At 45.7% G+C, this 21,161-nt stretch overlaps 1 protein-coding gene across 7 annotated transcripts; it reads left to right on the top strand.

Annotated features, from left to right (window-relative positions):
- LOC8080392 (transcription factor MYB3R-5) lies at positions 4,960-20,558 on the top strand. Of its 7 annotated transcripts, none has more exons than XM_021458286.1 (14): positions 4,960-5,082; positions 5,448-5,536; positions 5,895-5,952; positions 6,480-6,599; positions 12,889-12,946; positions 13,824-13,910; positions 14,003-14,102; positions 14,513-14,641; positions 14,842-15,235; positions 15,683-15,740; positions 16,256-16,351; positions 16,441-16,537; positions 19,313-19,441; positions 19,618-20,558. In XM_021458286.1, exons 2-14 carry the CDS (start codon positions 5,499-5,501, stop codon positions 20,318-20,320), a joined length of 2,067 nt encoding a protein of 688 aa, XP_021313961.1. In that variant the 5' UTR covers positions 4,960-5,082; positions 5,448-5,498; the 3' UTR covers positions 20,321-20,558. The 7 variants fall into 7 exon arrangements, with proteins under 7 accessions (XP_021313961.1, XP_021313962.1, XP_021313960.1 ...); XM_021458287.1 differs by having other exon boundaries at positions 4,993-5,200; XM_021458285.1 differs by having other exon boundaries at positions 4,993-5,227.

The raw sequence follows: 21,161 nt of genomic DNA, 5'->3' as shown, positions 1-21,161 counted from the left end.
TGTGGTGGTTTCCCAAGCTGCTGGTGAACAAGTTTCCACTGATGTACCTGATATTGAGGGGGAGCAAACCCCTGCTGCAGCACAACAGAGCAGTTGTGCCACACCTAAGAGTGGTAATGCCGCACCCCCTTCAACAACAGCAGCAAGTCCAACTCAAATTCGAGGACAAAACCTACAACCCATATTTGAAGAAGAAGAAGCTAAAGATCTAGAAAGTGATCAAGAGGCCATCGAGCATCCAAGACTCAAGCAAATCATTCAACGAGATCACCCCATCGATAACATCCTTAGGAGTCTTCAAAAGGGGGTATTGACACGTTCTCATTTAGCAAATTTTTGTCAATATTACTCTTTTGTTTCTCCTGTGGAACCAGTCAAGGTTGAAAAGGCTCTTGAAGATGAGGACTGGGTGATGGCCATGCAAGAAGAGTTGAATAACTTTGAAAGAAATCAAGTTTGGACATTGGTGGAAAGACCCAAGACGAACGTGATTGGCACCAAGTGGGTCTTCCGCAACAAGCAGGATGAAAATAGAGTGGTGACTAGGAACAAAGCAAAATCCAATACATATGTGCTAGTGTATTTCTATCGAGAGGCAGTTGCCCGACCTTTTGCTTCCTCTTAAGGCCTTGTTTTGTTTAGTTAGCGACAAGAAAAATATTTGGATATTGTAACATATTTATAACTATAGTAATTAACGATTTATCATGAACTAATTAGATTTAAAAAATTCATCTCGCAAAATATATACAAAATATATGGTTAGTTATTTTTTAGTCTATATTTAATGCTCTATACATGTGTCTAAACATTTAATGTGATGGAGCGAAAAATTTCTAAGTACAAACTGAACAAGGACTAAAGCCACGGTCTGAGGCAAGCCCAAAAACTGTACGCCAAAACTCTCTAGGAGTGGCACCATAGCTTAGGCACATGAGCTTCAATACAGAGAGTGGTGCACACGCGCTATAGAGGATGTAAAACCCAACATATATAGGAACAAGGAGGGTGAGTAGAGGGATGGGTGAATAGTTAATTTTAGAACTTTTTGCAAAACCTAGTCAATAATGATGTAGAATTAAAAAATAACGACCAAAACATGACTATACCACCAAGCATTAGAAGCACAACCAAAGGTAAGCAACTCCTACACATTTTAGTTCTAAAGAGATCAACAAAAGCTATATCACTAAAATAGCAAGGGTTGGCTCGGCAAACACCATGGATTGTAGTCATAATATCTCTACACTATGAATTGTAAGATCACAAAAGTAAAGTTCGAGTGTAGAGTAATGGATATTGCACAAGAAAGACAAAAAGATATATTTTGTGGTTCGGTAATTTGCTAGTCACACTACTACATAATTTCTTTTCCGAGGCGGGCAAAAGTGATTTTCCGAGACGGGCATCACAACCGCCTCAGATCTAAGGTCACGGTAAATCAAAGATTTACCGAGGCCGTTTGATGCCCGCCACGGTTAATAAAATAAAAAAAGAAAAAAGCCTGTATCCAACCCTAATTGGGCCTGGATCTGTCGCCGTGCGTACCACCGCCGTCACTGTCGGGGAGCAGGCCACGCGCACCACCGCTTCTCCTCTCACCGCCGCGCCCGGATCCGCCCTCAGCTCCTGGGCACTGCTGTGGAGGTCCGCCATCGCGTCGTCTTGCTGAGAGAGAGAGAGAGGGGACGGCCGCTGCCGTCGGCCTCCACCGGATCCGCCTTGCTCGCGCCACTGGCCTCGCCCTCCACTAGATCCACCTTGCTGGAGCCCGGGTGGAGTTGCTGCTCACCGAGGTGGAGGCGGACGAGGTCGCCACCGTGGCTCCTTGCTCCGAGGGAGAGAGAAGCCATCGGAGGAGGAAGGGAAGGGGCGCCGCGGAGGAGGAAGGGAAGGGGTGCCGTCGGAGGAGAGGGAGTGGGGGAGGTAGCGGTCGAGTGGGGGAGCAGGAAGGGCGCGCATGTGCGGCCGGATGAGGGAGACAATGAGGGCTTAGGGTTTCTTTCTCTCTGAACATATATATATTGCGACGCCGTTTCGGGTTAAGATGGGCCGAGGTGAATTTTGATTGGGCTTGGCCATATTAACCGAGACGGGCCTTATAAAAGGTCCGCCTTCGAAAATGAAGGTATTTTTGGAGGCGGAACCTCTTATAAGGCCCGCCTCGGTTAATACATTTTAGGAGATGGTTAGTTTGTAACCGCCTCCGTAAATCCATTTTGTGAGGCGGTTGTTTATATCCGCCACGGGTAATAAAAAATAACTGTCTCAGTTAATCCGAGGCATTAACCGAGACGGTTGAGAACCATGCCCGCCTCGAAAAAAGAAACAAAAACATCTCGTAAAATATTTTTTTTTAGTAGTGTCACCTACGCACACATTGAGGTGAGTTCAATATTCACTGCTTCTCTATCAAGCTTACAATCCCGAAAGGTTAGCTCTAGCATGAGCACTTGATCTCTAGACAGGTAGAACTAAAAAAGGAAAAAGTCTACATAACCCCCCAAACTATCTAAGGTGGAATACTTTACACCCCAAAGTATAAAACCGGATATTTTACCCCCTGAACTTTCAAAACCGGTCAAATAACCCCCTCGAGTGGTTTTAGAGGGTGGTTTTGTCTTTTTCTTTTTTATTTATTTCCGCTGAATTTTGAAAAATCATAATAAATCACAGAAAAATCATAAAATGAAAAGTTCAATTTTGTTGGACTTCTGATGAGTAGATCTACACAATGAATATATAATATGGTATACTTTAGTGCAAAGTTTTGGTTGTAGATTTAAATCTATGTTTTTCTATAATTAAAAAGAATAATTCATATATGTAGTTCCAATGGTTCAATTGTGGTAAATTTTTTATGGTGGACTCATTATTGTATGCTTGAACTATGGTAAAAGTTTCGTATCCATTGGATCAAGTAAAATTTAGTTATAGATTTATTTAGCTTTATTCTTGTTAAATCTATGCTTTATCTATAACTAAGTTATATGTGATCCAATGAGTATGAAATTTTTACCATAGTTCAAGCATACAATAATGAGCCTACCATAAAAATTTTACCACAATTGGACCATAGAAACTACATATATGAATTATTCTAATTAATTACAGAAAAACATAGATTTAAAGCTACAGAAAAAACTTTGTACTAAAGTATATCATATTATATATTCACTATGTAGATCTACTCATCAGGAGTCCAACAAAATTGAATTTTTTATTTTATGATTTTTCTATGATTTATTATGATTTTTCACAGATTCAGTGGAAATAAATAAAAAAGAAAAAGACAAAACCACCCTCTAAAACCACTCGAGGGGGTTATTTGACCGGTTTTGAAAGTTCAGGGGGTAGAATATCCGGTTTTATACTTTGGGGGGTAAAGTATTCCACCTTAGATAGTTTGGGGGGTTACGTAGACTTTTTCCAACTAAAAAACCTCTCTATACCTCCTATCTACTAGAATTGCTCTTCGCCTTCCTCTGATGGGGATGGGACAGGGCCTTTTACAAAAACAATCTTTGGAACGCCCACACAATCTCTTTGCAGTGCTTTCACAGAGCCACAAATATTGAGCTAAACAGACCTGCTAATAATCTACTAATTATTACCTGGAGAGATGCTAACTAATAGTTCCATAGCAGATTCACAGTTGGTAAGTGTTAATAATTCATATACACCTTTAATCCACTATCCAACCACCTATTAGCAGGCGTATCCAAAATACCCGCTTATCTATTAGCTAGCTAATTTTTAGTGCTAATGGATCCAAACAAACCCTACCCATTATTACTAGTATGAGATATTATTCTTACTCTCTCGGTCCACAAAAGAATGCAATTCACATATTTTCGGAAGTCAACCAGTTTCGCTAAAATTATATGAACATGTGCAGTTAGTTATAGAGTATATTTTTCATAATAAATTTATTTCTAAGAAAAATGCAATTATAGGATTCGTACCGGTCAAAGTAACTCAAGTTTGATTGACTTTACAGTAAATAATATTAGGGCCTTGTTTAGTTTCACCAAAAACCAAAAAAATTTAAGGTTCCCTGTCGCATCGAATATTGCGGCACATGCATGGAGCATTAAAAATAGATAAAAAAAATAACTAACTGCACAATTTATATGTAATTTGTGAGACGAATTTTTGAGTCTAATTCACAGTCATTGAAAACATGGGTATGGTGCCATGTTCCACGTCCCGGGATTGTGCGTTCCTGGGATTGTCCCGGAATATGGATCAGTTTGGTCCTGGCAGTGGAAAATCTTTTCTCAAGTAGCATACCACGTTCCATGTATCGCGTTTTTCATACCTATGCATTGAGAACTTTTGTGACTGTGGTCTAGTTAGTCTATAGTTGGATAATAATTACCAAATACAAATTAAAGTGCTACAGTGACGGAAATTTTTTTGTGTAGACAACTAAACAAGGCCTAGCATTTGTGTATGTAAATAAAATTTATTATAAAAATCTATATCTCTTATATAGATAAATCTCACTAGTAACACATCCACATCATCATCCACTAGAGCATCCCACTAACAAATTCTCTTGCCATACAAAGCGTCCACATCAACATCCACTAAATCACCCTACTAATACATTACCCCGCAATGCAAAGTGTTCACATCATTATCCACTAATAAATCAAACTAACACATACCATTTATCCTGCATCTATGTTATTCACATTAGCAAACCACATTATTTTTTAACAGATATTTAATTGTCCTTGCTAGAATACTAAAAATCATCCACTAATATATATTATGATAATATAATTTTACCGGTAATTTCCGCAGCAACGCGCAGGGCATTCTCCTAGTATATTCTATAACTAATATAACAGTACTTATTTTGTTTTACGAATAATAATGGTTTTTTATATAAATCTAGTAAAAATTTAAACCGTTTAACTCCTAGAATTGCATTGCTTCATGGACGAAGGTAGTACCAAAGGGGCTTCGTTCCCCAAAAGAGCTGAGGTGCCACTTGCTCGTGCTACGGGACAGTTGGCGCGTGAGCCACGCTTCTTGAACTCCTCGCCATCGGAACCGGAGTCGTGTCACACTGTATGCTCTCACACCATCCTGCTCCTCCTCCCTCCCCATCCGCTTCCCCGGCGGCCCGGTGGTCGCGGTCTCGCTCCGGCACCCGCCATCGCCCACCTCGAACTCGTCGTCCTAGTGGGTAGCTGCTCTCCTCCCACTCCCGGCGGTACGGAAATGCAGATCCGCCGGGACCTGGATTGATTCCTTCTTCTGTGAGCAATCATACGCGAATCACTTTACCAATTTGGTGGCCGCGGTGTAGTAGTACTGTTACCAGTTTATTTCCCCGCAAAAGAGGAGTAACTGGGGTTCGATTCATTCGACTGCATCCGCTAGCTGTACTGTTTCACCGTTCTGATCTCTATCCATATGGTTGGTTTATCCAGGCTTCAGGCGAGGCTTGTGGTGGGATCGGAGCCTCTTATCTGAGCGCAGCCATGGAGCAGAGTAGCGATGGGGTGCCAATCAACCAGCGGTGAGTTATCCCCATGGGGGAGTTTGCTGTCAGTTTTTCTTCTGCAGCATTAGGACTTGGTATCATGCTATGGAAGCTTGATTCTTAGAGAATCTGGTGGCGACTTGCTTCAGTAGAATGGGGCTTCAGCTTCATGTAGCGTTAAGTTTCAGCAGGGTTTTTTTTTTCTGAGTATAGGCATTTCGTATTACTAGCACTCCCTTTCCACTTCTTTTTATGGGAATATATTCCTTAGTATGTATATACTTTTTGTTGACCATTATTAAAAAAACAAGAATCAAAGTTATCACTGCGACTTGAAAACTTGATAAGAGGACTGATTACATAATGTTCACTTGATTATTGCTTCCTCTTTTAGGAGGGCTAACAGTCCAACAGAACACCCAAGCAAGTCAGATGAGGTTGCTCAAGACATGGTAATGCCATATCCATGCAGTGCTACCAGACAGAATACTCCAAACAGTCTTGTGTTTCCATATATGGACATCTATTGTACTACTGTTTACAGGGAGCCATTCTTGATATTTCAGAACAGTTTTACTATAATTTGAAATAAGTGTTTACCTTATTCAGTCCATTGTCAACTGTTTGCTATGGTGTTTAAGGCTTTACTTATTTCTAGACCAAGTGTTTTGTTACTGTAACAAAAGTAACCAGTGAGGAATTTGCATTTAACTTCCTGTCAAACGCTTTTTGTACATGCAACTCTATGTTTGTATAGCACCAAGCCACCAATTCCTTTTACTTTATCCATTAGAAACGTTGATTCAAGAATTTTTATAAATACTGATTTTGTTATTCCCTTTTATGTGACATTTTTATAAATACTGATTTTGTTATTCCCTTTTATGTGACCTAGCTGGATCATTAGTTCTTTTTGGTAGTTTTGTGGATCTTGTTAATTGAATGGTATCATGGTGCTGAGGTCATTTTTTAACTGCAGTTGCAGAGTGATATACCACATGAAACTGTGAGGCATTGCCAAAATGCGGAATCAGAAGAGACAGGCAGTTGGCTTTTAGCCTTGCAAGCCCATTTGAAGAAAGGAAGTCAGCAAGACATGGTAATGCCATATCGATGCAATGCTACCAGACAGAATACTCAAAACATTCTTGTGTTTCCTTATATGGACATCTATCTTACTAATGTTTACAGGGAGCTATTCTTGATATTTCCGAACAGTTTTACTATAATTTGAAAGCAGTGTTTACCTTATTCATTTATACCAAACTGCCAAGAAAGTCCATTGTCAACTGATGGATACAGTATTTAAGGCTTTACTTATTTCTGGACAAAGTGTTTTGTTACTATAGCAAAAGTAAGCAGTGAGGAATTTGCATTTAATGTTAGTTAAGCCTAATTGTTATGTATCTTACTTTATGCATTAGTAGTTGCAATGCCTTGGCATCCAAGTTAGGAGCAGGCATCTTTACCTTTTGCTTTAGCATATTCTGGAGTTGGTGGCTGACCACATTGCTATATAAGTGGCAGACCCCCCTCCCTCTAAACCAAGTCCTGTAATCCTTTTGCAATTCAATCCAAGCGGCCAAGGGCCAAGCTGCCCTCTGGGCTTTCCCCAGATCCCAATCCCAATGAACTGGGCAACAATTGGTATCTAGAGCCTTAGGGTTACCTAGAGAGAGCCATGTCCACCGAGAGTGCTCGCGCTCGGGCAGCCGCCGCCGCCATAGCAGCAGCATCCATGGTGGAGCAGCCGGGCGCCAGAGCGCCTGGCGCAGGAGATGACCGCAGGGCGCGCCTTGCTGCCGCAGAGGTAGCGGCAGCAGCCGCGGCCACCACGGCCCAGCAGGCAGCAGCGGCGGCGTAGGCTGCAGTTGCCGCCGCGACCGCTCTGTGCCGGGAGATGGAGCAGGAGGACGAGGCCTCCGTGGGATCACGGTCGCGCCGCCCCCATCGCTGCCGCCAGTCGCTGTCTCCAGAGCGGCGTCACAGTCGTCGCGGGCGTTCTGGAGCCGGGACGCCGTGGCCGATGCTCACCAAGAGCAACTACCATGAGTGGAGCCTCTTGATGAAGGTAAAGCTCGAAGCTCGCCATCTTTGGGATGCAATTCACGTCGGCGGCGTTAGATATGAGGATGATCGCCGAGCCATGGAGGCTTTGTGCGCCTCTGTCCCGCTCGACGTCGCGGCCTCCATCGCCAATAAGAGGACGACAAAGCTAGCGTGGGATGCCATTGCACTGCGCAGGATCGGGGGCGATCGCGGGGCGTGTGACGCTGTAGCGCCTACGGGGAGAGTGAGAAGGTCTTGCCTTTCAGCCCGACGAGCAAGTCGAGGACTTCGCCATGCGTCTTAGCAGTGTGATGGAGCAGATGGCGTTGAACAGCGACACCGACCTCAACGAAGAGCGGCCGTCGAGAAGCTCCTCCGATGCATGCCGAAGAAGTACATGCAGATCGTGAATTCGATCGAGACTCTGCTCGACTTCGACGCACCCACCATCGAGGATGTCATCGGCCGATTCAAGTCGGTCCAGGATCGTGAGCAGGCGGATGATTTCGACTCTATCAACGCTAGTGACAAGCTTTTGTACACCGCCGAGCAGTGGCGGGCCTTCTCGACATGAAGGAGGAGGAAGCGGCCGGGTCGTCCAAGGACCGATGTTGGCGTCCCTGCGGCGGCTAGAAGAACAAGTCGCGCGGCAAGCGCGACGGCGGAGGAGCTAGCGGCGGCGGAGCGCTGGCGAACAAGGCCGGAGGTGCGGACGACGAGCGCAAGGCGAATCGCGACGACCTCTGCCTCAACTGCCATCAAGCAAGCCATTGGGCTTGGGACTGCCCCCATCCCTGGTGCAATCGGGAGCGCGGTGGCGCCGCCAACGTCATCCAGATGGATGAGGACGCCGCCGCCTTCCTCGGGCATGGGTGCCTGGAGCTTGATGCGGAAGAGAGCTGTAGCAAGGCTCAAGCTTCAACCTTCTGCACCAAGTCTGCCTGCCTCGACCTCGAAGAACCCCGAGCGCGCCTACCTCGACACCGGCAATGGCGAGAAGCTAGATCGATGGTACCTGGACTGCGGTGCAACTCACCATATGACCGGTGTCGTCACGAGCTCTTCACCGACCTAGACACATTAGCCAGAGGATCGGTGAGGTTCGACGATGAGTCGAAGGTGGAGATCCACGGCGTCGGGTCCATCATCTTCTAGGCGAAGAACGGGGAGCACCGGATGCTCCATGGCGTCTACTTCGTCCCAGATCTTCTAGGCGAAGAACGGGGAGCACCGGATGCTCCATGGCGTCTACTTCATCCCAGCGCTCAGGAACTCGATCATGAGTCTCGGCCAGCTGGACGAGGGAGGCTCGAAGGTGGAGATCGAGCACGGTGTCCTGAGGATTTGGGATCGACACCGGCGGCTACTCGTCAAGGTACGCCACGGAGCCAATCGCCTCTACATCCTCCACCTAAACCAGGCAAAGCCACTCTGCCTCGCCACGCGCAAGGATGACGAAGCATGGCGCTGGCATGAGTGCTACGGCCACATCCACTTCGATGCGCTCCGGCAGCTGCCCAAGAATGACATGGTGTGCGGGCTGCCGGCGATCACCCACGTCGGGCAGTTCTGCGACACATGCGTCCTCTCCAAGCATCGTCGAGACCTGTTCCCGGCGGAAGCATTGTACCGCACGCAGGAGCCGCTCAAGCTCATCCACGGCAATCTCTGCGGCCCAATCACACCGGCGACTCCTCCAGGTGGCAGGTGCTACTTCCTGCTGCTCGTTGACGATGCCACACGATACATGTGGGTGGCACTGCTGACCACCAAGAACGCTGCCGTGGATGCCATCAAGCATCTCCAAGCTGTGGCAGAGAAAGGAAGCGGACCCAAGCTCTAGGTGCTGCGCACCGATAATGGGCGCGAGTTCACCGCCCAAGAGTTCGCTGTCTACTGCGTCGATGAAGGAATCGAGCGCCACTACACAGCCTCCTACTCGCCGCAGCAGAACGGAGTCGTGGAGCGGCGGAATCAGGCGGTGGTGGCCATGGCTCGTGCGTTGCTGAAGCAGAGGAGTCTTTCGGCTTGGTATTGGGGGGAGGCAGTGGTGCCTGTTTTCCATCTCCTGAACCGAGTGCCTACCAAGAGCTTGCAGGGCAAGACGCCTTACGAGGCATGGCACAGCAAGACGCCAGCGGTGGGCCATCTGCGCACGTTCGGGTCTGTGGCGTACACCAAGGACCTGGCCCAGCTGAAGAAGCTGGATGATCGGAGTCGCCCCGGCATCTTCATCGGCTACCCTGATGGCACCAAGGCCTACCTTGTGCTCGACCCAGCAACACAGCGAGTGCGCGTGTCGCAGGATGTCATCTTTGACGAGAGCCAACTGGGATTGGGTGAAGACTAGGGAGGTCACTGCTCCGTTGGACACAGAGTTTGTCATCGAGCACTTGGTGATCGGCGAGGAGGGAAGAGCGCGGGGCGAGTCTTCATCAACCTCCTCTGCCTCGACCACTCCGACCACCACTCCAGCTACTCCGACATTGCTTGGACCTTCTCCGACCACTCTGACCACCGGTGGCACAATTCCGACCGCTCCAGTCTCTCCGACCACACCCTCGAGCTCGCCGGCTCCGGGGGAGGATGGGAGCGATGCTGGAGCAGCCACAACACCACCTCCGACCACTACTCTGCCCGCCGTACAACCCCAAATCGAGCTCACGACGCCACTGGAGGATGACGAGGATCGCTTGGATGCCTTCTACGATGACGAGCCCCTCCGGTACCACAAAGTGACCAACATTCTTGGAGATGTGTCTCCTCCAGGCCTGGCACCGCGCCTCTTTGCCCAGCTCCACCCCACGCACACTGGTGAGCCCATCAACTATGCAGAGGCACGAGGTGATCCAGCATGGGAGGCTGCCATGAAGCAAAAGATCGAGTCCGTGGAGAAGAACAAGACTTGGGAGCTCGTCGACCTGCCTGCTGGCCACCGCCCGATCACCCTGAAATGGGTCTTCAAGCTGAAGAAAGACGAGAAGGGATCGGTGATCAAGCATAAGGCTCGACTGGTGGTGCGGGGCTTCGTCTAGCAGGAGGGCGTCGACTACGACGATGCGTTCGCCCCCGTGGCACGCATGGAGTCGGTTCGCGTCTTACTCGTGCTGGCGGCTGAGGAGGGGTGGCCAGTGCACCACATGGACGTGAAGTCCGCCTTTTGAACGGCGACCTCAAGGAGGAGGTATACGTGCGCCAGCCATCGGGCTTCGCCATCGCTAGAGAAGAAGGCAAGGTGTACCGCTTGCGCAAGGCCCTCTACGGCTTGCGGCAGGCATCGCGCGCCTGGAACACGAAGCTGGACGCCACCTTGAAGGCGATGAGCTTCACTCAGAGCGCGCATGAGGCGGTCGTGTACCGGCGGGGCAGTGGACGCTTTGTCCTGCTCGTCGGCGTGCACGTTGACGACCTCATCATCACTGGCGCGGAGGAAGAAGAAGTCAAGAGCTTCAAGGCGCAGATGAAGGAAAGATTCGACATGAGTGACCTTGGCCTGCTCTATTTCTACCTTGGCGTCGAGGTGCGTCAGGATGCCAGTGGCATCTCCCTCCGCTAGACCCACTACGCCAGGCGGATCCTCGAGCTCGGCGAGATGGCCGGTTGCAATCCAGCACACACGCCCATGGAGAAGCTTCGCCTGAGCAAAGAGAGCAAGGCGGCAGAGGTGGACTCCATGCACTACCGGCGGCTTGTCGGCAGCCTTCGGTACCTCGTGCACACTCGGCCGGACCTGGCGTTCGCGGTCGGGTACGTGAGCCGATTCATGGAGCGGCCCACGGTGGAGCATCTGCAGGCCATCAAGCGCGTTCTTCGCTACGTGGCTGGGACCCTGGACTATGGTCTGCACTACAGGAGGGCTCCCGGCACGGCGTGCTTTATCGGCTACTGTGACAGCGACCTTGCCGGCGACGGCGACACGAGCAAAAGCACCAGCGGAATGATGTTCTTCCTGGGCGATTGCTTGGTCAGCTGGCAGTCGATCAAGCAGAAGGTTGTGGCCTTGTCGAGCTGCGAGGCAGAGTACATTGCCACTGTCTCTGCTGCAACTCAAGCACTGTGGTTGTCCATGTAAGACATAATCTGCTGCCCCCCCTCTCTCTTCTTCCTGTCCAGGACAAAGGACAGTAGTTGGATCAGCTCATGGCTGTCCAAGCCTTAGGTCCTGTAGAGTATATGGCAATAGGCCATACTATGTACTAGTAGAGGTACACCAGCAGTATGGCTGGTACTAGAGTAGTTGTTGGCTGATTTCAGCCTTGTACCTTAGGAGTATGTAGTAGGTAGTTTTGTACCTTAGAAGGTACATGTATTGGTGTATATAAACCAGCCCAATGCAATGGAAGAAGGCAGTTCAATTGCCACTCATTCAGTCCCTGTTTCAGTCTGAAACCGTGTGTGCTGTGTGTGTGCTGTGGGAGCTCAGGGCTCTTCTTCTACCTTGGAGCAGGGGAGAGGGAGAGGGGAGGAGAGCAGGTGCTGCTCACCTCGGTGCAGGGTCTCTGTGCCAACAGTCCAGACTGCTCGGGGAGCTGCTGGGCAAAGAAGTCGATGTGGTGGAGTTGAAGGTGGACAGCAAGTCTGCTTTGGCTCTGGCCAAGAATCCAGTCTTCCATGACAGAAGTAAGCACATAAGGATCAAGTATCACTTCATCAGAGACTGCCTGGAAGATGGAAGCATCAAGACCAGCCACATCCCTACCACTGATCAGCTTGCAGACATACTCACCAAATCTCTGGGCAAGCCAAGTTCCAGGAGATAAGGAGGAGGATTGGTCTGGAGCAGATCAACCAGCATTAGGCTTAGGGGGAGAATGTTAGTTAAGCCTAATTGCTATGTATCTTACTTTATGCATTAGTAGTTGCAATGCCTTGGCATCCAAGTTAGGAGCAGGCATCTTTACCTTTTGCTTTAGCATATTCTGGAGTTGGTGGCTGTCCACATTGCTATATAAGTGGCAGACCCCCCTCCCTCTAAACCAGTCCTGTAATTCTTTTTGCAATTCAATCCAAGCGGCCAAGGGCCAAGCTGCACTCTGGGCTTTCCCCAGATCCCAATCCTAATGAACTGGGCAACATTTAAGTTTCTGTCAAACGCTTGTTGTGCATTCAACTATATGTTTATGTAGCACCAAGCCACCAATGTTAATTTATAAGTAGCTGCCTGTTTGCTCTTTTACATTATTCATTTGAAATATTGATTGGAGAATTTTTTGTAAATACTGGTTTTTGTTCCCTTTTCTGTGATTTAGCTGGATCATTAGTTCTTTCTGGTACTTTTTGTGGATCTTGTTAATTGAATGGTATCATGGTGCTGAGTTCATTTTTAACTACAATTGCAGAGTGATATACCACATGAACCTGTGAGACATTGCCAAGATACGGAATCAGAAGGGATAGGTAGTTGGCTTTTAGCCAATTGCAAGCTCATTTAAAGAAAGGAAGTTAGCAATATTCTAAATATTTTTTGTCTGTATCTCACTACGTCTATTTAGTTGGTATGTTAAAAACACAGATTCTGTATGTTGCCTATTTTAGAATGCACCTTCATTTTTAGCGGTTTGCTTGTCCAACTGGTGATGGTATTTCTGCTGTTGATGACTATAAATTAGTTGTAAATTATTTTGTTATGATTCTTCAGCAGTTTGACAATTCTTGCTTATGCATAAAAGGCTGGCTTTACCACTAGTTTTTAACAAAAGGAAAAATATCATATAAAGTAGTAGCTTATTGACTGATCATTAGTTCCTATGAGGCTATGACACTCCATGATTCAATTGCTTGGGAAAAAAAAAACACTCCATGGTCCAAATCCCCCCCCCCCCCCTGCCCCGATTCAAGAAAGGTCATGCATACACGTGCTTGTCATTCCACATACTATTTTTGTTGCTTTCAGCAAGTAAAGGTCGACTATGCGCTTAATTTCCTCAAGCGGTACATATGCCCTGTACCATGTTTTCAGGCATTCACTATCAAGGTGAGGCCTAAACAATCATTCTCTTACAAAGATACACAGAGTAGCCACATTTGGCCTAAGTTCATTCTATATTTTGGATACACTTAAGTGCTTTGTCATATAATTACATGCTGATGTTTTCATGCAGCAATATACTGCTCTCCCATTGCATGCATGCACCCATCACCATCAACTTTTATTTATAACTATTGCCTGTACTCCTATTTGTGATACGTTCTTCTCTACATTCCATATGCCTCGAATATAAGTGGATAGAATGTTGATTATGTATTTAGATAATGGTTTTTTGGTTTAAAACAGAAGGACCTCCTCGCAAGAAAATTGTCCACAGCTTCAAAGAGAGCAGTAGTTCCAAAAGTCAAATACGCAGATGGTCATCAGAGGAAAGTTGTTTAGACTAATATTTATCATTGACATTGTATTTTGTATTTATTCAAATTTTTAGCTAATAGAAACAAATTAACTTTCCTTCCAGGAAGATGAGGCACTCACGCAAATGGTAAACAAACATGGGACGAAAGACTGGCAAACTATTGCATGTGCTATACCTGGCCGAAATGCACATTCATGCTTTTCAAGGTAAATTGCTTCCACTGTACAGTTGGTTTCATCTTTTTTTTTCTATACCTGAAAACCTTTGCGAAAGGGCCTGTGGTCCAGTGGGATGCTACCCACCAGGGTTGCACCTTTTTTCTGGAATTTTTTTTCCAGAAAAGCAGGGTACACGCACGCATGCGCGTACGGTTGTACTGCACGTTTCTGCTGCTGCAGGGGTTTTGTAGCTAAGCTGTAAGGGTCACAAATTTCTTCCAATAAGATGTCCTGGAAGTTATTTACACTCTTAATTTCATTAAACACTGTTATAAATTGGAAGCCTTAAATTAAAGTACTGACTAATGAGAATGTCTAGTAGCATTGCTGATCTGCATTCAGATTCATTAGCCATCTAATGTTTTCTTCACTTATGTTCTGATGGGTCTTAAACACAGATGGAAATACATTCTAGACCCAGCAATAAACAAAGAGCCTTGGTCGCAACAGGAGGAACTAAGATTGATTCGTGCACAGCAAGTTTATGGAAACAAATGGTGTAAAATGGTCAAACATTTCCCAGGGAGGTAGGATTGGATGGAGGCACCTGTAAAGAAAATAAAAAAAACTTTTTGAGAATAAAAGAATATAAAAATACCTCTCTTTATGTTGGTTATTGTTATTGTTGATTTTAATTGATTCCCTTAACGAGAATTCAGTATGCATCTACCTGCTTCAAACCTCCTATGAGTGTGGCACTAAAAGTGTTGACCCCATGTACAATCAGGACAAATGGTGCACTCAAAGAACATTGGAGAGGTTCTATGAAAAGAAAACTGGATTCATACTTGGCCTCAGGATTGCTCGAACACATTCCAGACCTGCAAGATGATGTATCATTTCCACAGAGCAATCAGTCTGATATTCCAAAGGATTGCAAAGCTGCATCTGATAGAAATAGATTTTCATCACGTTTATCAACAAACCCCAAACTTAAACAAGAGCTCACAGAACTGGTTGAAAATGCTAATACGTCAGCAAGAAAAAGCTCTGACTTATTCTATGCTAAAGCACCTGATACCCATTCAGCCAAAATCTCAGAAATGACAATGGCCAAATCACAGCAGTGTGCAGGAACAAGAAAGAAGCTGGCTTTTCTGTCAACCCCAGTGGAGCTCAAGGTGTGAACTGTTGCCAAAGCTTTGCTGTTGTTTCATTTACATTCTTGTTTTTTCTTGCCTTTCAGATTAATATGCAGTTTTATGTAATTGATAACATGTGTATTGATTGTTTTACACCAAATTGCCAAGGACAGCCTTTCTTAACCATGGATACTGTATTTGAAGCAGTAGTACTTCTCAAACAGCTGTTGTATTACTATAAAAATTAACCAGCAAAGAACATGCACTGTAATTCATTGTCAAAAGCTTTGTGAATGCATTGGAAGCATGTTTATGCTTTCACTTGACTCATCAGAAAGGTTGGTTTGATATTTATATGAATCTTGAGTTTGTTCCTAGTTTGTGATCCAACTGAATGATTGTTTGCACTTACATTTTGATACTTTTGTATTTGTGTTATTCTAATGGTATCTATGTGCTTATGTCAGTTTTTAACTATGGATGCAGAATGTTGTACCACATGAAACCACCAAACATTGTCATGATATGGAATCAGAAAAGACAGGTAGAAGTTGGAATGCACCTTCACTATTAGTAGTGCTAAGTTAGTTGGAGTTCCATTTATTGAAGATGATTCAGCTATTCCTGCTCATGTATACAAGTTTGACTTTACTATAAGGTGCATCTATTTAGTGGAAGATACTACCTCCAGTGACATACACAAAAATGCTATCTCACACTTTCTTTCTCGATTTCAGCAAAAATGCTTACTCAAAGTTGAACGTGATTTCCCAAATTTAAATATTATGTTTTATGAAGGTGGGGTTCAACAGCCATATGATTATACCTGGGCCAATTCCAAACCATATTTCTTTCACATACTGTTGGGTGCTTTGTAGAATAATAGTTTGCATGTGTTCTCTTCTTGCATCATTATGATATTATTTCTGTTACAGATACCTCATGGTCAGCTTTCATATATAACTATCATCTGTTGTATTGGTTAAATTTTATTTGTTATATTCACATCTTTGTGGAATGGAAGTGTGTGTATTTAGATTATTCTTTTATATCAAGCAGAGGTCCCACTGTGCAAGAAAAATGCCCACTGCATCAAGGATGGAAGTAGTTTAAAAATTCCCGAAAGGGCCAAAGGCAAATGGTTAGCAGAGGAAAGTTGTTTGGACCAAAAATTTTATGTAGTATGTCAACTTGGGCTTGTTTCATCATGACTACTGAGAAAAAAAATATTTTCTTCCAGGAAGATGAAATTCTCACTAAAATGGTTGCCAAACATGGAAAAAACTGGCAAACTGTTGCATCTGCTATACCTGGCCGAGAAGCAAAACAATGCCGAATCAGGTAATTAACTATTGGTTTGTTGTACTGTAAGGTTGGCTTCTTTTTTATTTGTAGAAGTGAAAATGGTTCATCTATTTTATCTTAAATTTATATCTTGTGTAGGTTATATCCTCACGTGTTTATCATTTGGTTGTTTATGTTTAGCTTGTGTCGCCACCACAATCCGCAGCAACCACCATGGCACTGTTTATTTGAGCCTCATTGTCTACTTTACTAGTTAGCAGGGCTCAAATAGGACCCCAAGTCCTAAGTTTGACTCCCTGTGGGAACGAATTTAAACAGGCCTAGGTTAAAAAAAATACCCCTCATCAGCTACAGTCTGAGTTACACATGCAACCACATGAGTCATATGTCCTGGGCACTTGGTGGCATGTCCAGGGCAGCCAGCCTTTGGGGTGTTTTCAGCCTACGCTTGAGAAGTTTCTTCTTAATGCAATGCCATGGGGGCGGTCTTTTCCCTGCAGGTCGAGTTTTTGTAGAGTAACACTGTTCTGCTCTGAACATGCAGTCTCCTTTGTTACAAGTTTGCTCTCTGTTAGTTTGTGGTCTCAAGCAAAAAAACTAGGGAGCCTTTTACCTGAGTGCCATTATGAAAGATTGACCAAACCAGGAGGCCACTGAAAAGTTGTTTCACACCGCTGTACCCAACTTCATCTTTGGCTATACCCGTGTGCCATTTCGTCCATTTTGAAGCCTAACGGCAGTTAAGTGGCCTAGCAATAGACTTGAATGCCCCTGAGCCACTTGGTCTTCTCCACCGCACACGGGTATAGCCATTTGAAAGCAATCCAAATCACCGATATCAAACATTCTGCTGACAAGCCCCTCTCGGCTCTCTCCAAGAGATCCGAGTTTCTGCTATGACTGATTTCTGAAAACTTGTGTCCTTTGCCTTCAATTCTATGTCACGAGGAGACCTTTTAAAAGAGGTCAAGTCTATGGATTCCAGAGGCGTCGGAGCTCCTGCAAACTGGAAGCTAAGCTCAGGCAATGGCGCAGGTGGTGTGCCATTTCCCTCATAGTCATCGTCCCCAGGCCTTGGTGACAAACTCATCATTTCAAGGCATTCCAGCACTGGATCCATCATCTTCATGGGACGGCTGCCTGTCCTTGTCAACCCTGACCGTTTGCCATTGCAAACACTTTCAGGCCATGATTCACCAGAAATTGGTGTTGGATCCGCCACTGAATCGTACCGGTAGCTGCTGCCCAGTCCCTGCTGGGCACACAAAGCCCGAAATCTGGAAGAGGACTGCGATGCCCTCTTGACAATGAGCGAGAAAGGACTAATGCTATCGGCACTGCTGGGCGTCTTCTGTGTGGGGAGAAACCCTGACGACGGCATCGCTCCGGACATTTCCGACGCCGGAGTGCCGAAGTCCAGCAGACCGCTGAGCAGCGGCGAGCCCAACAGCCCCGTGCAGTCCGGGGTGAACCGCCAGAACGCGTCCTCCGAGGAGCATCTGGGCACGAAGATCTCGTCTTCGAGCAAGTCCACCCCACCTTCGTCGCGCGGGGACGCCAGCCAGTTCACCGACACCTCCTCATTGCCGCATTTTGTCGAGGACATCCAGGCTTCCGGCCCCGACGGCGAGGACAGCCAGTGGAGGAAGCGGAAGCACCCGGAGCGCTCGCGCGCGGCGGAGGCGTCCCTGGAGTTGAGATCGGATAGCGGGCTGCGGCGGCGGCTCGAACCAACGGTCTTGCGGCGGTCTGGCGGCGGCGACTGTACGTATCTTGCTGTGTTCCGTTGTACGTACACGAGTTGAGCTTGGCCTTGGCGAGATCGATCTGCAGCCTGACGACGGGCTGTCCTGGCTGAGGACGTAGCACGCGAGGAGCAGCAGAGGCGGTTTCAAATCTCGGAGATCGGAGGCCGGAGGAGGAAGAGGAACACCGGCTATCTCCCGTGACTGGAAGGGCAAGAAGGACATTGTGCTAGCCGAGACCCACGTGTCAGACCCCTTAAACGGAAGAAAACGAACGGAATGAGGACAGAATGGCACACGGGTATAGCCGAAGATAAAGTTGGGCACAGCGGTGCGAAATAACTTTTCAGTGGTTTTCTGGTTTGGTCAATCTTTCATAATGGCATACAGGTAAAAGGCTCAAAAACTAGATGCTTGCTGCTTGTGGCCAATGTGGTCTGCGTTTTTATAATAGCAAGATTCTATTTCTTCCCATATAATAGGAACCATAAAAGTGAGATGTCATCTTGTGTCGACATAATAGGAATCATAAAAAGGAAGATAACATCTTACACCCACATCCTTGAAAATTATGCCTCCACTATGAATGTAAAAAGGAATAAGCTATTTGTTTCCAAATACAGTCCCTTCAACACTTTGGCCTTCTCCAGTGGTTGATCTGAACCTCTGGCACACAAATGTCATGTCACACACCTCGTGATGTTGCATCCTTTGGAATCCCACAATAGGGAAGAAGCTATTAAACTACTACACTCTTTGTCTCAATGTCTCTCCAGTATGCCTGTTTGTAAGAGCTTTAATTTTTTTTATTGCCATGATTTGAACCTTGTTTTGGGTTGATGCAAAGACTCTTTGCATGGTTCGGTGTCCTCCGGGCTCCGATAGTATGAGTCAACTCAAATAACGTTGACACTATTCATTTGTTAATCATTGTTGTTAATTAGAAGCCTTTATGGTTTAGAGTATTTACTAGTGAGAATGTCCATTATGCATAGACTGCATTCAAATTTTCATTAGAACTGCATGATTTTTTTCTTCACTTTGTGCTGATGGGCCTTCAATATAGATGGACACGCAGTCTTGACCCAGCAATAAACAAAGAGGGTTGGTCAGAACAGGAGGAGCTAAAATTGATTCGAGCTCATCAAATATATGGAAGCCAGTGGCTTAAAATGGTCAAACATTTCCCTGGGAGGTATGATTGTATGATTTTACTGTGCAAAAAGAAAATGTGTGCTTCTCCCATCATCAGTTTGTCCTGCGTCCAATATTCCCTCTATTTTTCAGTTACTGTCATTTTTCAGCCTTTTGTATAATTCAGTATCTCTGTACCCTGCTGATCTGTGTTTGTTATATTGTGTATATAACCAGGACAAATCATGCACTCAAAGAACACTGGAGAGGTCGTATGAAAGGAAAACTGAATTTTTATTTAGCCTCAGGATTGCTAGAACAAGTTCCGGACCTGGAAGAAGATATATCAGTTCCAGAGAGCAGTCAGTCAGATATTCTGAAGGACAGCCAGGGTTCATCTGACAGAAGTCGACCGCCATCAGTTCTACGAACACGGCCCAAATCTAAACAGGAACTCCCAGAACTAGATGAAAATGCTGGTACATCAGAAGAAGAAACTTCTGCTTGCATTTGTCCTAAAGGGCCCAATGCCCATTCAGCCAAAGTTTCTGAAAAGGTATTGGCTAAATCAAAGCAGCGTGCCAGAGCCCGAAGGAAATTGGATTTTTTGTCGACCCCAGTGGAGCTCAAGGTATGCACTGCTGCAGCAAGCTGTGCAAGGCCTCCCCTTAAAATGGATCAAATGAGTCCAGCGGCCGACAATATCTCTGCATCAGATGTATGTCAAGACATTTCACAGAATGTCCCATCAGAACGTGTGGATGCCATCATACCACCAGCTGCTAATAATCATCGCAATGATTTGCATTCACCAGCAACCCTAGATCCATTCTTTCTGGAGATGCATGAGGTCAACGCATCAGATCTTCTGGACATGTCCTACTGCGATGACTTGATAATCGATTCTCCTTGTTACCCACATGACGGTAGCTTCATATAGAAGAAAAAGTTACGGACACAAATGCAACTTCGGGTGTTGCACTTGCTCTGTTGTACACTTTTGGTAGCAAGAGACGATGAACTTGTCTTCCTAAAATCCAGCAACTCCCTGTACTTGTTGCATGTTGGATGGAACGACACTATCTTGTCTTGTCAAAAATAATTGCATTGCTGCTCTGTTTAATGTTGTAAAATTAGGTTAACGAGGATGCCATTGCCGGCCCTCGGTTCCGTGTTAATATAGGCAAGGAGAACAGCCTTCCTGCGGTGGCGTACAAGAGGTTACAACAATCATATCTCGGTTGGTTACAAATCAACAATCTAGGCCTATAATTGTGGAACTACCATAAACAAATGATCCTGTACTATATATAGGAAATATCCTATTTTAACACTCTCTCTCAATCTCAGCCACGAACAAGGTTGAGATTGTTCCTAAAGTCTAACAGCTTCACACGTGGTAGAGCTTTGGTAAAACCATCCGCCACCTAGTCACTTGAACTTACAAACCTGATGTCCAACGTCTTTGATGCTACTCTTTCTCTCACAAAATAATAATCAATCTCTATATGTTTAGTTTTTGCATGAAAAACTGGATTAACTGAGAGATAGGTTGCACCTAAGTTGTCACACCATAGTAGAGCCGTAGGAGCATGAGGAATCCTCAATTCATTCAACAATTTTTGGACCCAAATCATCTCTGCCGTTGCGTTGGCCAATGACTTAGTATTCAACCTCAGTGTTGGACCTTGACACAGTTGCCTATTTTCTGGAGCTCTAGGAAATTAAGTTGCTCCCTAGGAATACTGCAAAACCTCCAGTTGATCTTCTGTCATCAATAC

Source organism: Sorghum bicolor, chromosome 4 (assembly GCF_000003195.3).
Source record: "Sorghum bicolor cultivar BTx623 chromosome 4, Sorghum_bicolor_NCBIv3, whole genome shotgun sequence".
NCBI lineage: Eukaryota > Viridiplantae > Streptophyta > Magnoliopsida > Poales > Poaceae > Sorghum > Sorghum bicolor.
The sequence above is the reverse complement of the archived record's forward strand: the minus strand, read 5'-3'. Positions and strand labels throughout refer to the sequence as shown.